The 15,004-nt window shown below is 64.0% G+C and overlaps 1 protein-coding gene across 1 annotated transcript; it reads left to right on the top strand.

Annotated features, from left to right (window-relative positions):
* Positions 1–1,185: 1,185 nt before the first annotated feature.
* On the top strand, positions 1,186–5,430 carry RTL1 (retrotransposon Gag like 1). The gene is given in 3 exon segments (XM_028506309.2): positions 1,186–4,612; positions 4,614–4,787; positions 4,789–5,430. Coding segments are annotated over 3 exon segments (4,179 nt in total). The 5' UTR covers positions 1,186–1,249.
* The last annotated feature ends 9,574 nt before the right edge of the window (positions 5,431–15,004 follow it).

The raw sequence follows: 15,004 nt of genomic DNA, 5'->3' as shown, positions 1-15,004 counted from the left end.
CGGGGGCCACAGGGCTGCTCTGCTGGCCGGAGCCCAGAGCTCCGTCTGCTGTGCCCGGCAGGGAAGAAACATGCGGAAACCCACCAGAACACCTCCTTAAGTTCAGCCTTGGCCCACGGACACCCACTGGACACATACGCCTCTTTGTCGGGGGAAAACCAGCCCACAACAGGGAGGGGCTGTCTGCTAGGGCAGAGGGGCCGTCTGTGTCCCCCCACCAACATGATTGGAGGGACGAGTCCCCACGTTTGCACGTGTGGAACTGAGGCCAAGTGTTTGAAGTTGCCGCGCCCCACAGCCCTGGGCAAGTGGAGACTTTGGAAGGGGCGGGGGGAGGACTGGCGGGGTTCCTCGGCCGCTCAGAGGTGGGGCAGGCGCAGCATGGCAAGTGCATCAGAAAGACAAACAGCAATGAGCCAAAAACCCCGAGCTAGCATCCCGGGGCCCCGTGCAAGTCTCTGGCACACCGTCGATGTTTTACAAACGCTCGCGGAAAAAATAAAACCCAGAATCCAGAGCGCTCTGTCCAGCCCCCGCGATTTCTACTCTGAATCTGGGGGAGGAAATAGAGCTATTTTGGGCTGCTGACCCGGGACAGCGGCCAAGGGCCCAATTTCTCCTCTTCCCTGAACTCGTTAAGCAACAGTCCTCCCTGTGGAGATTCCCATCTCGTTCCAAGGCCAAGTTTGCCCCGGGGGAGCTCGGCTGCCAGGCCTGGGTTTGGACGGCACAGAGCTGTGACCTCTGTGACTTGCGGGCAACCACAGGAGGGAAGGAGGGCTGACCGGGCGCCGGTGCCAGGGTGGCATGAAGCCGCCGGCGCGGCGCAGCCTGCCAGGTGCCTGCTGCCCTGGCGCTCTGGGCCCGCCGCCCTGCCGGGTTTACGGGCTGTGAATTTCTCACGGCCACGGGGGCGCGGGCGGGCCAGCCAGGCAGAGAGCCGGCCTGGGACAGTGGGCGACCAGTTAGGGGTTGACAGGCATCCCCAATTCTCTCCCCGGCGGTGGGGGGGGGGGGACCGCAAGTGGGACACGGAGGCTTCCCCGCGTTCTCTGTGCTCCGTGTGCTGGGCCTGTGTCTGGTGCGCCCTGGGGGCCCGACCCTGACCCTGAGACCCTAAACCGCTGCCTTTCCTGTCCCCGCCCCTCCCTGTGCCCCCTCCAGGTTCTGATCGCTGTGGTCCCAGTCGCTGACGGGCCGCATCGCCACCTTACCCGTCTTCAGAGGGCACTCCTTTCCATCCGACGACATGATAGAACCCTCTGAAGACTCATTTGAGACGATGATGGAGCGTAAGAATCCATCATCAAAACAAATGGAGTCCTCCGAGGGCTCATCCAACACCACCGGGGAGGCCGCGGGCGGCGGAGCGCAGGAGGCGGCGGCGGAGGCGGGGCCGGCCGGTGGCCCCGCCCAGGAAGCGGCAGAGCTGCCCAGTGTCCTCCTCCAAGACATGGAGGAGCCATCCAGTGGCCCACATAGGGAAGTAAAGGATCCACCCAATGACCTACTCCAAGACCTGGAGGAGTCACGCAACGCTTCACGTCAGGAAGTGGGGGATCCAGCCGGCGAGGCACCTGGTGACATGGAGGAAGAATTTGTCAACCCCTGGGGGGACCCAGACGAGCAAGATGAAGACGCTGACCTTTCCGGGTGGCGAGAGCCCGAGCAGCCCGACGAGCCAGCCGAGGACACCAACACGGAGTTCATGGTCATGCTGCGGTCCCTCATCTCGGTGTACTTCCGGATGCAAGACCTCAAAGAGCAGCAGAAGGTGGCGGAAGAGATCCTGGTGAGAGGCATCACTGCGGGCCACCTGCCGCCCGTGCGGCGCTTCTCGGGCGACCGCCGGGAGTACCGAGAGTTCATCGTGCTCTGCCAGCTGATCCTGCAGAGCTACCCCAGGAAGTTCTGCAGCGACCGCCTGCGGGTGCAGTACGTCATCGGCCACCTCGAGGGCATGGCCCTCGACTGGGCCCAGGGCCTGGTGCAGGCGGGCAGCCCGCTGGTCAACGACTTCCCGGCCTTCCTGGAGGCCATGTCGGAGGTGTTCGAGTACCGGCAGGCCATGCGGGTGGCGGAAGACGCCATGTTCCGCATCAGGCAAGGGGACCGCGCCGCCATCGACTACGTCAGAGAGTTCCAGGGCCTGGTACCCACCTTGGGCTGGCCGGACGAGGTCCTGCAGGCCCACCTGTGCCAGGGGCTCAACGAGGAGATCAGGCACTACCTGTTCCGCGTCCCGCAGCCGGACTCGCTGGACAGCCTGATCGTGCTGGTCCTGCAGATCGAAGAGAAGCTGGCCGAGAGAAGGGCCGTGCTCAGGCTGCCCCCCGAGGCCCGCCCCCGGAACCTCACCTGGATCGACTCACCTGCTCCCGAGAGGTGGATGGTCAGCAGCTGGCTGCCCTGCGAGGTCCACCCGGCCATCGGCCGCAAGCACCTCTTCCTGCTGCTCCTGGTGCGAGTGAACCCGTACCACAGCGTCGCGGTGCAGGCCCTGGTGGACTCGGGCGCGGCCTCCAACTTCATGGACGAGCGGTTCGCCCAGGAGCACTACGTCGAGCTGTACGAGAAGCCCTACCCGCAGCCCATCCAAAGCGTGGACGGCTCGCTGATCGGCAACGAGCCCGTGTGGCTGCACACGGAGCCCCTGGTGTGCATCCACCAGAACCACCAGGAGTCCATCGAGTTCGACATCGTCCCCTCGCCCAACTTCGCCGTGATCCTGGGCATCAACTGGCTCCGCGTGCACACCCCCGAGGTCGACTGGGCCCAAGGCCGCTGCACCTTCCACTCTCCCTACTGTCTCAAGAATTGCCTCTGCCCGCCCCCGCCATGCACCGCGCTGGAGAGGCATGCCATCAGCCTGCTGCCCGGACTGCCGCCCCAGTACTCCGACCTGGCCGACGTGTTTAACCCGAAGGAAGCAGATGATGAGACTTCCGACCAGCCAAGCTCAGACGGATCCGATGATCTTTCTGAATCAGAGCCCTCTGAGCTTCAGCAGGCTGGAGACAGTGATCACAGCGACACCTTCTACGAGGGTCCCGCCTCGGCGGCGCCTTGGGAACCTGTGGGCACTGGGATGCAAGAGACAGCCAAGCCGCGGAATGACCACTGGGAGCTGCACGACATGCTGACCAACAACCAGGACTACATACAGATGATTCCGGAACTGTTCGACCAGTTACACGGAGCCACGTGGTTCACCAAGCTCGAGCTGCGCGGGACCATCGTGGAGGAGAGCATGAACATACACCAGACGGAGGACGTATGGAGGACGGCGTTCGGCCTGGATCCCCAGGAGACAGACAGCTACCGGCCCTTCGCGACCTGCCCGGACCCCCTGATCCCCCAGAGCACGGTGCACTGCATCCTCAAGGACATGCTGGGCTACTGCGTGCTCTCCTACGGGCACGACGTCCTGGTCTACTCCATGAGCCAGGAGGAGCACATGCAGCACATGCGCCAGGTCCTGGTGCGCTTCCGCCACCACAGCGTCTACTGCTCCCTGGACCGCAGCCAGTTCCACCTGCACACCGTCGAGTTCCTGGGGTTCGTCTTGAACCCCAAAGGGGTGCGGCTGAACAAGAGCATCGTCACCACCATCACGGGGTACCCGGTCCCCGGCTCTAAGAAGTCCCTGCGACACCTGATCGAGTTCATCCTGCCCTACCGCCACTTCGTGGACCGCTTCACGGTCATCCTGGAGCCCCTGGTGCGGCAGCTGCTGGGCGCCCAGCCCTTCTACTGGGGCGACGAGGAGCAGGAGGCCTTTGAGTGCCTGAAGCGGGCCTTCCGCAAGGCGCCCCTGCTGCACCACCCGAAGCCCCAGAACCCCTTCTACTTGGAGACGGGCGTCACGCCGACGGCCCTGCACGCCTCCCTCATCCAAGTGGACGACCAGACCGGCAAGAGCGTCTCCTGCGCCTTCTACTCCCGCAACATCTCCCCTCTCGAGGTCGACTACTCTCCCCTGGAGATGAAGATCCTGCCGATACGGGCTGCCTTCATGGTGTGGTGCCGCTACCTGGAGAACACCGAGGAGCCCATCATGATCCTTCTTAACACGGAGGATCTCACCTCTCTGAATAATGACAGGCTCACCGTACTTCTCCCGGGGCATTGGGTCTTCTTCTTCTCCCACTTCAACTTCGAGGTCATGGAGCGGCCCGAGCCCGACGGCGGCCGGCCCCTGCCGCCGGTGAGGACCCCCGGCCGCAGGCCCCTCCGGGCCCGCGCCGCCCCCCGGCCCTGCAGACGGCTCGACGCGGAGGGATCCCCCGGGGATCAGCCCCCGGAGTCCGGGGAGGAAGAGGAGACGGAAGACACCTCTACCCAGGAGGAGGCGGAAGAGCAGACCCTGCATCGGCGGTTCCTGGCGTGGGTCCCCGTGGACCAGATCCTCAGCCACCTGCTGGCCCACCTCAGCGTGGCCCAGATCAAGGCGGTGGTGCTGCACTTCTTCAGGGGCCTGCTCTTCTGGAAGAACACCCTGGCCGTGGCGGCCCTGCTGGTGATGCTGCGGATGAAGCAGCGCCTGCCGCTGCTGCCCGCGCCCGCCCTGGCCGTGGCGCGGCTGCCCGCCCGGCGCCTGGTCCTGGGCTCAGGCCCTGCTCACGGACCGCGGCCTCACCGCGGCCGTCACCCAGCTGCTGACCCAGATGCCCCCGTTCAGGGGCGTCGAGGCCGCCCCAGCCGCGCTGGGGGCCCTGCTGCCGCGGGCCTCGCGGGCCCTGCGCCTCCCGCCTCAGTTCTGGTTGACGCTGTGCCAGCGCTTCGCCTGTCCGCTTCGGCCCCGGCGAAGGTCCTCAGCCCCTGCTGCTCGGGAGCCGCCGGCTGGAGCTGCACGTCGTCGGCGGCGACGTCGTCTTGCGAGAAGCCCTGCAAGACGACCTGCAACGTTACCGTCAGAGTGGCCTGCATGACGGCCTGCAAGACACCTCGCAGGACGCGCAGGAGGACGACGTGCAGGAGGGCGGCCGGGCAGAGGTCGAGCCGGAGGTCGTGCCAGAAGAAGTGCCGGAGGTCGTGCCACAGGAAGTGCCTGAGGTCGCGCCGGAGAACAAGGAGGTGCCAGGGGACCAGGCGCAGGGGGACAACGCGCCAGGGGACAACGCGCAAGGGGACCAGGTGCAGGACGCCCCGGGCGCTGACCCCAGCCCCGCCATCCCGGATCCTCAGCAGGAGGCCCCGGTCGGAATCCTCAGCTTCCTGCACAGCCACCTGCGCGCCGCCCAGGAGCAGCCCCACCGGGCGCAGCAGGACCCGGCGGCCCGCAGCCTGGCCCACTTCCTGGCCATGATCTGCGCGGAGGCGCCGCTGCCCGTCCGGGGCCGGCAGCCCCGGGAGAGGGGGGACAGGGCGAGGCTGGAGGAGCTCCCCGAGGGCGAGAATGAGGATGAGCACGACCCCGAGCAGCAGTGAGAGGCCGGCTCTCCCGCCGAGAGCCCTCCCTCCTCGGCCCCCGACACCCGCAGCCTCTCCTCTCAGGCCCCGCGCGCCTACACCCGCTTTGCTCGAACCCAGCGCCGCCGTTCCCGCCGCTGCCGCCGCTGCCACCGCTCCTGCCCCCAGGGGAGCCCGCCCGAGAGGGGCAGTGACTTCTCCACCTCATCGACCAGCAACGTCATCGGTGCCCACAGACTAGCCAGTCCACAGGAACCCAGGGCCAGCCCAGGGCCACCCGCACGACCCCCCGTCTGAGTCCTCAGGTCCAGACCCATCGCTGGGGCTGCGGCCGGCCGCAGGAGACAGCAGTGATGAGCAGCGAATGACCCCATGACCCCAGGCCAGGTGACAAGCACAGCAGACTCAGCCAAGCAAGCAGATGCCAGAGACCCGCCCCCACGTGGCGGCGGGTGGCCGCTGGGTGCCATCCTGGGACACTGACCTCGGGTGCTCCACTGATTTCTTCTACCTCCAGCACCGGTGCTCCTGCCCCCCGGGCCGCCCCCGCCCCCGCCCCCGCCCTCTCGACGTCTCTTCTTCGTTTCTTCTTCTTCGAGTGTTCAGTGGTGCCTCCCGCACGCCACCCCCGCCACCCCCTGCGAAGCCGGCCACCCCCCAGTCCGGTCCAGCCCGCGCCACACTGACTGCCTGGCCCTGACTCTTGCCCCTTACCTGGATGGTGTGCTCCACGGGGCGGCCCGATGTACCAGCACTTACCGGGCTCACGGCCTCCAGAGGCCCCAGGACTCCCCAGGAGCCGGGGGGCTCCCCGCACCCCCCCCAAAACTGGTGGCTCGGGGGCCTCCAAGAGACACTGGGCACTCCAAGACCCCCGGCGTACCACGCCAGCCGCTGAGAATGCTCCCGCCAGACTGCTGCTTTCTGCCATGGGAAGGAGACCCTTCCCCACGCTTTTCCCCCCTTGCCTTCCCCAACCCCCAATAAAGCAGAATAAAAGATTCTCTGACTCTGTGGTCTGTTCTGAGGGTGGAGAGTGGGTGGTCAAGTGCAGTTGGGGGGAGGAAAGGGGAGATTGGGGGGCTGGGGTCTCCCTTGAAACAGGCCCTGCCTTGGTTGTGGGGACACTGAGAGCTGCCTCTTCTTGAGGGTCCCGAGCAGGGACCCCAGAATTCCAAGTGCAACCTCTGGCCTGGGCCTCCCTCCCACACGAGGAATGAGGGGTGGGCAGGCGGGGCTCGGCCCCTCGGCTCGGGATCTGAGGCCGGAGGAGCCCCAGCCTCACACCGGCCTGAAGATGGCAGAACAGCTCCTCTGGGGGCCCTGCCCTGGGGGTCAGGGGGGTCCCGAGAGAGCAAGGGCAGCAGAGCGGGGGGCACTGGCTCCCCCGGGGCTCACTCACACCACTGCCCTACACACACTGTCCCAGGGCCCCCACTGGCCTTGGGGTCCGGCCGCCCCCCTGGCAACAGCCTCAGACCTGGAAGTATGCCCCTGACCCCACCCCACTCCTGGCGTGACCCTGAACTTCAGCACAGCCAGGTGGGCCCTCTCAGCACCGGAGTCTGCCCGTGATGGCTGCCCTACGAGATCACCAACCGGACCTCAGGTTCAAAGGTCAGGAGCCTGACTTGGCATCCCCCTCACAAGCCTGCCGCCCCCGCCCCACCCTAAGGAAAGTCTGGGCCCCCTGAACCCAGCTGCTGTGCCCTGTGCTCCCCCTGGTCCCCAGGGGTGACTGGCTTTCACCCCCCTTCCCCGTCTGAGGCATCTACCCCTAGTGGCAGCACCAGGAGGTCATGGTCAGGACCTGCTGGTTCAGAGCCAGGGGCTCAGCTCTACCTGTGGGCCTTCCCCACCCCACTCCCCCGTCCTGGGCTGACTGGCTGGCTGCCCGCCCCTCTCGCCACCTCGGTTTCCTCGTCCGTCCAAGGGAAGGGCTGGGCTCAGCCTCTCTACCACCGCCCATGCGCGGAATTCCAGGGCCCCCTTATTCAGGGTAACCCCGGGGAGACCGAGGCTCAAAGAGCCTCGTGGCGGCCAAGGAGGACGGGAAACACGTCCAGGACCGGGGCCTCTCCTGCTGGCCTCCACCCTCTGCCCCGGGCCACTCCGCCCCACTGCCTCCACCCTACGCAACTGTGGCCCCCGGCCCAGGGAGCAGCCCTGCAAACAGTCGGCCTCACGGCAGCCCCAGGAGCCCCGGGCGCCACGTCTGTCTGTCTGTCTGACCACCCCCCCTGCCCGACAGTGGCCCCAACAGGCCGTGGGCAGGCCCTGAGCTGCAGCAACCCCACTTGAGTTAGTGGCCCCAGCACCAGCTCAGCTCGCTGGGTGGCCCTGGCCGGAGCTGTCCTGTCCTCAGGCCGGTTTCCCGTCCTCAGGTAGGGGGGTGTGGTCAGAGGGAGGGGCAGCTTCAGGGGCCACAAGACACAGTCTCCAGGGGCCCCTGGTTCCTAAAGTCCCGTCTGTCCCCAGGTGACACTCATCCAGGCCCCCAAATCTCTTGGGGTGAATGCTCCTGGGCGAGAGCCTGGGGTCATGGCAGGGGAGGCCACTTGCGGGGCCGGTCCCTGGTTCAGGCTGCCCCCGGGGCTTCCACAAGCGGCCCCCCAGGGCAACCCTGTGTGCCTGCTTGCTACGAGCTGCCCTGGGCGACTGGGAGTGGGTGGGCGACCCCTCGAGCCCCCAGCGTGGGTGGAGGGCCCACAGGACAGCCTCTCAGCGAGCGCCAAAGGGAGAACTTGCCGCCGACAGCCCTGTCCTTCAGCAGGGGCACCAGCACCCATGCGGGCGCCATGTTTCCATGGTGACACGCACACACACGGGCACAGGTGCACGTGCTCACAGGCGGAGCCGAGGGGCTGCGGCACAACAGTGGCCACTGCCTCCCACCTTGGCGGCCAGCGGTGCCCTGGCCTCCCCGGGCCCCAGCCCCAGTCTAGCCACGGGGGGCTTCACCCCCATTCACTGAGAAGCTAGGCAGCCCCCCGGCGGGGGAGGTCTGCTGACAAGGCAAAGACGTCGGGTGATGAGACCCCCACCTTCTCAAAAAAGTTAAAAAAGGCATATACAAACCTTTTTCCTCCTGAAACAACACAAAGAAAGGAAAAAGAGAGAGAGAGAGAGAGTTAGTATTAAGTGACATGCTGTGTTATGACATGATGGCGAACACCAAAAACTAGGAACTTCCGACCAGCGCGTGCTTGCTCTGGGCAGCAGATGACTGGCGCGCACACACACGCGGGCGCGCACACACACACACACACACACACGCGTGTGGCCACGCCAACACATGCCAGAATGTATCAGGGCCCACCTCCCCTCCCCCCAGACCCCTGGCGTTCACCAAGCTGTGACACCATTCAAGGGACCAGGGGGACCCCTGAGTTCCACCCCAGGTGGAGCTGCCCCCTGTCTCCCACCTGTAGCCCACCACCATGGCCCCCTCCAGGCCTGGGCCCGGTTTGGGGACCGGCACCAGCGCACGCACCCGCAGGCAGCTGATGGTACTCACCACGCAGGTCCGGGTCCGCCCATCCCGCCTGCAGGTGGCTGCGGGGCCACACAGGGGCCCCGACACCCGCCCCCATGAGAGAGTGGGACAAGAACTGCGGGAGCAGCGTGGATCCCCACCCCACGGGAGAGCGGGGAAGGCCACCCACAGAGCCCACTGTGCCCCGCCCCCACAGCTGCCCCCCAGGACCCTGCTGCGGGCCCACCAGCATCACCCCGACCCCTGACAGGGTCTTCCAGAACAAACGGGGCATTTGGGTCTGAAATGCCTTCAACCTCAGATGCCGCCCAGCCACCCAGTCAACCGAACCCAGGCCTGGGCGGGAGGTCAGTTTAGCTGGACAGACAGACGCAGCCAGAGAAGAAGAGAGGGCGGTGGGGTGTGGCCAACCTCGGGGGGCGGGGCCCCTTGCCGGGCAGAGGCAGGAAGAGGCGCGGCCCTGGTGCTGACACCTGCCCACCGAGCAGTTCCCACAGAGAACTGTGGGCGCTCCTGGAGCGTGCAGGCTGGGCCCCAGGCCCCCCATCTCGGGCATGGCGCACCTCGAGTCCGTGTGTCACACACTGACCACTCCTGGAGCTCTCATCTCTGTCAACGGGCATCCCTGAGCGGGATGAAGGCCTGTCCCGGGCTGATACCCGCCCAGAGTGGAACCTCCCCTGTCACGCACGTCTTGCGCCAGCCCGCTCGCCCAGCCAGTGCGCACGCCACACACTCCCACCCGCCCGTGTTCCAGCTGCGCCCTCCTCAGGAACGTGCTCCGGACTCAACAACCACCTCCCGATGCCGTGAAGAACAGACGGGGCAAAGGTGGGGGGGAGGGGTAAGGAGGGGGCAGGAGCAGGGAGAGCGGGGATGGGTTGGCAGGCGGGAAAGTGGGAGGAGCCATCGTCCCCCCTGTCCTACCTGACGGCCCCCCCCTCCGCCTGCCCCCCACATGTGCGCCTGGGCTGGCTGCGAGGCTGGTTAGTGGGTTAATGATGCCACTAGCACGGGGGCCTACAAGGGGCACCTCCCACCCTCCTCCGAGTGAGTGAAGGCCACTCACTGGTCTAGCACCCTTGGGTACCCAGTCCCGGGAGGGCTGGACATGAGCAAAACCAGGGAGAGTTTCCCCCCGGCAGGCACGAGGGAGGGGGCCCCGACGGAGGAATCCTGGGGAAGCTGGGCATGGCTGGCTCCGGACTGGGTCCAAGGAGAGAGGAAGTAGCCGCCTGTGAGGGCCCTCAGCCTCCTGGTCACGAAAGAGTCCTGGGGAGAGGCTAAGGCCCCTCAAGGAGACCCTCCTCCTGTGGCGGCGAGCGGTCGGCCTGCTCTGTCCTGAGCCCTGCCCCATAGTCCTGGGATCCGCAGGCACGGTCCCCCCAGCACCTGCCCCGCCGTCCTGGGAGCTGGGTCCCCTCAGAGCTCTCTCTGCGGAAGCACAGCACAGCCCCACCAGTGGGAGAAGCCCCAGACGGGCCCTGACCCACGTCTGGCCCGCCTGCTCCTGGCCACCAAGTCAGAGGGTGGCCCCGGGCCCAGCCCTGGGGAGTGTCCCACTGGGGGCCTCGCTTTGCCCTCCGACGATGGGTTCTCAGAGATGGCCCAGCCCCAGACACCCCCTCCAGGACCTCGGGGAGCTGCAGAGAGCAAGAGAAAAGCATGCTGGGAAGAGGCTGGCAGGGCAGCGCAAGCTTGAGGACGCGCCCCGTGCAGCCAGCGGTGCAGAGGAGGGTCCGGGGCTGCGCTGATTGAAGGGGATGAAGAAAGGCATCATCTAGGCGCTGGGTAACTGGGCATCAACTCCTGGATGAAGCCGTTCTCACCCCCCACTTACGGACGGTGGCCGCGACCCTCCTCCGGGACGTGCAGTGCAAGCGCAGGGGCGGCAGGCGGGACGCCCGCCGCTAGCGTTAGAGCGGCAACAGCAGGGGACAGCCAGCCCAGGGTCACAGCCCGCTCTGGGGGACACGTGGTGCGGGAGGAGCTCAGTGAGACACACGGGTGGCAGGGGAGCTCAGTGCGACGCCCAAGTGAGAGGCCCGGTGAGGCTCAGGCACCAGGGGTGGAGAAAGGGCCTGACAGGGGATGGGAGTGAGTGCAGGCACAGGAGTGGGAGCGGGGCTCAGGGTGACACATGGGTGGGGAGGGACCTGCTGTGACACGCAGATGAGGGAGAGGCTCAGTGTGACACAGGAGTGGGGGGTTCCGTGTGACACATGGGTGGGGGAGAGGTTCAGTGTGACACATGGGTGGGGAAGAGGTTCAGTGTGACACATGGGTGGGGAAGAGGTTCAGTGTGACACATGGGTGGGGAAGAGGTTCAGTGTGACACATGGGTGGGGAAGGGCTTGCTGTGACACACAGATGAGGGAGAGGCTCAGTGTGACACAGGAGTGGGGGGTTCCGTGTGACACAGGAGTGGGGGGTTCCGTGTGACACAGGAGTGGGGGGTTCCGTGTGACACATAGGTGGGGAAGAGGTTCAGTGTGACACATGTGTGAGGGAGGGGCCATGTGTGAACATCAGTGAGTGAGGGGCTCAGTGTGACAACATGTAATGGAGGGGCTCAGTGTGACACAACAGAAAGGGAGAGGCTCCATGTCACACACATGAAGGGGAGGGGCTTAGTGTGACACATAAGTAAATGAGGAGCTCAGAGTGACACATGAGTAAGAGAGGGGCTCAGAGTGACACATGAGTGAGGGAGGGGATCAGTGTGACACACTTGTAAGGGAGGGGCTTACTTATGTGACACCTAAGTACGGCAGGATCTCAGAGTGACACATGAGTGAGGGAGGAGGCCCGTGTGACACCTGAGTAAGGGAGGGGCACAGAGTAACACAATAAGCAAGAAGGGGTTCGGTGTGACACATGAGTAAGGGTTGGTCTCAGTGTGACACAGGAGTGAAGAAGAGGCTCACTGTGAACATGAGTGAGGGAGGGCTCAGAGTGACACACGTGTAAAGGAGGGGATTAGTGAGACACATGAGTGAGGGAGGGGCTCCGTGTGACACACATGTAAGGAGGGGCACAGAGTGACGCATGAATAAGGGAGGGGCTCAGTGTGACACGCATGTAAGAGAGCAGCTTAGTGTGACACATGAGTACGGGAGGGGCTCGGTGTGACACCTGAGTAAGGAGAAGATCAGTGTGACACAAGTGTAAGGGAGTGCTGAGTGTGACACACATGTAAGGGAGGGGCTCAGAGTGACACATGAGGGAGGGGATTGGTGTGACACAGGAGTGAAGAAGAGGCTCACTGTGAACATGAGTGAGGGAGGGGCTCAGAGTGACACACGTGTAAAGGAGGGGATTAGTGACACATCAGTGAGGGAGAAGCTCAGAGTGACACAGTGAGTGGGGGAGGGGTTCAGTGTGACACATGTGGGAGGTAAGAGGTCAAGATGATACATGAGTAAGGGAGGGGCTCAGTGTGACACACGAGTGAGGACAGGACTCGGTGTGACACACTAGTAAGGGGGGGCTCAGCGTGAACACGAGTGAGGTACAGGCTCAGAGTGACAAACGAGTGAGCGGGAGCCTCAGTGTGCACACAAGTAGGGGAGGGGCTCCGTGTGGCCCATGAGTAAGGGAGAAGCTCAGTGTGACTCACGTGTAAGGGAGGGGCTTAGTGTTACACATCAGTGAGGGGGGCTCAGTGTGCACGAGTGAGTGTTCGGCTCAGTGTGACACACGTGTAATGGAGGGGCTCAGTGTGACACACGTGTAAGGGTTCGGAGTAGTGTGACACATGAGTGATGGTTGGGCTCAAGAGTGACAAACGAGTGAGCGGGGGTCTCAGTGTGCCACACCAGTAAGAGATGGGCTCAGCGTGACACATGAACAAGGGAGGGGCCAAGTGTGACCCATGGGTAAGGGAGGGGCTCAGTGTGACACACAAGTGAGGACAGTGCTCAGAGTGAACATGAGTGAGGAGGGGCTCAGTGTGACACATGAGTGGGGGAGAGGTTCAGTGTGACACATGAGTGGGGAAGAGGCTCAGTGTGACACATGAGAGAGGGAAGGGCTCAGAGTGACACTTGAGTGAGGAAGGGGCTCAGTGTGACACATCAGAAAGGGAGAGGCTCCATGTGACACACATGGAAGGGAGGGGCTTAGTGTGACACATAAGTAAATGAGGAGCTCAGAGTGACACATGAGTAAGAGAGGGGCTCAGAGTGACACAAGAGTGAGGGAGTGCTGAGTGTGACACAAGTGTAAGGGAGGGGCTCAGTGTGACACATGATTAAGGGTTGGTCTCAGTGTGACACAGGAGTGAAGAAGAGGCTCACTGTGAACATGAGTGAGGGAGGGCTCAGAGTGACACACGTGTAAAGGAGGGGATTAGTAAGACACATGAGTGAGGCAGGGGCTCAGTGTGACAAGTGTAAGGGAGACTCATGTGTGACACACATGTAAGGGAGGGGCACTAGAGTAACACATGAATAAGGGACGGGCTCAGAGTGACACATAAGAGAGGGAGGAACTCACTGTGACACACGTGTAAGAGAGCAGCTTAGTGTGACACATGAGTACAGGAGGGGCTCGGTGTGACACCTGAGTAAGGGAGAAGATCAGTGTGACACAAGTGTAAGGGAGTGCTGAGTGTGACACACATGTAAGGGAGGGGCTCAGTGACACATGAGGGAGAGAGGAACTCAGTGTGACACATGTGGGAGGTAAGAGGTCAATATGATACATGACCGAGGGAGGGACTCAGTGTGACACACGAGTGAGAAAGGACCTCAGTGTGACACACGTGTAAGGGGGAGGCTCAGAGTGAACATAAGTAAGGCAGGGGCTTAGTGTGGCTCAGTAAGGAAGGGAGGAGCTCAGTGACACGTGAGTGAGCAAGGGGCTCAGTGTGAACGCGAGTAAGGGAGGGGTTAGTGTGACGCATGAGTGAAGAAGGGACTCAGCGTGACACGCGTGTAAGGGAGGGGCTCAGTGTGACCTACTTGAAGGAGAGGCTTAGTTACTTCAGGGTCCTGAGAGTGACTCTGACGCTCAGGACCATCCCAGGGCTGCAGCCCCCCCCACGGGGGCAATGGCCACGCTGGTGTGAAGCTGGGGCACCAGGGGGGCCCCCTCGCCCCTGGTCCCGCGGCAGTCCACACACACCACACAGACACTGACTCCCCGCCGGACAGATGGGGCTGCTCCCCCACCCTGACCATCACAGAGTTCCAGCGCCACAGCTGGGGTTCCCAACGCACAACCCCGAAACACCTCACAAAACCAAGGTCCCTAAAACGGAGTCCACCCCATCCTTGAAGGGGGCCTCCAAGGCATCTGAGCCATCATCACATACCACAAGCTCATGTCCCCTGCCCCCCAAAACATCCACAGGGTCTTCTTCATGTACACACCAGGGGGTCCCGGAGCTCCCCGGGACCTACAGGCTGCACACTAGACACTCGACCACCAACTCCTGGCCACGCAAAGACACTGAAGCAGCAGACTCAGCGCCATCACGGCCCCCATCATTCTGGGGAGCCAAAGCGCACCGTAGCGGCCCAGAGGAGCCAGAACGTGCCTCGGGTTCACACGGGAGTCGGTTTTGCTCCACAAAGCACTCGCTGCCTGCTCCACCGCTCCCTGACTGCAGCACCCCAGGGGCAGGGCAGCTCCACCCCAGGGCAGCCCGCCCTCTCTCCCCCGCAGCCCCCCCAGCCTCCGCCCCACACGCCTGCTCTCCAGCCCTGCCTTACACCCCCCTGCAGGGCGGCGCCAGGAGAAGTGAAGGCCCGCCTCCCCCACCACTTCCTCACTCACTCATTCATTCATTCATTCATTCATTCCAACTTTGGTGGAAAGAACACAAAGTCTGGCCCTTCACCCATTGGAGTTCTGACATGTGACATCCAGGGGACCCGTCTGAGCACCAGTTTTACCATCTGGACAAAGCAAAGATGCGAGCAACATCCAAGGGTCCAGGTAGGATGAGGTGACCGCTAACGAAGGGACAGGAAGGAGGCTGGCCCGGACAATGGGGTGCAGAGTGGGCGGAGCCAGGGCTCAGGGAGGGGCAGGAAGTGCGCCAGGGGCCTGGGAGAGGGGCCCCCCCCCCGTGAGAACTCGGGGAGGGAC

Source organism: Phyllostomus discolor, chromosome 1 (genome assembly GCF_004126475.2).
Source record: "Phyllostomus discolor isolate MPI-MPIP mPhyDis1 chromosome 1, mPhyDis1.pri.v3, whole genome shotgun sequence".
NCBI lineage: Eukaryota > Metazoa > Chordata > Mammalia > Chiroptera > Phyllostomidae > Phyllostomus > Phyllostomus discolor.
The sequence above is the reverse complement of the archived record's forward strand: the minus strand, read 5'-3'. Positions and strand labels throughout refer to the sequence as shown.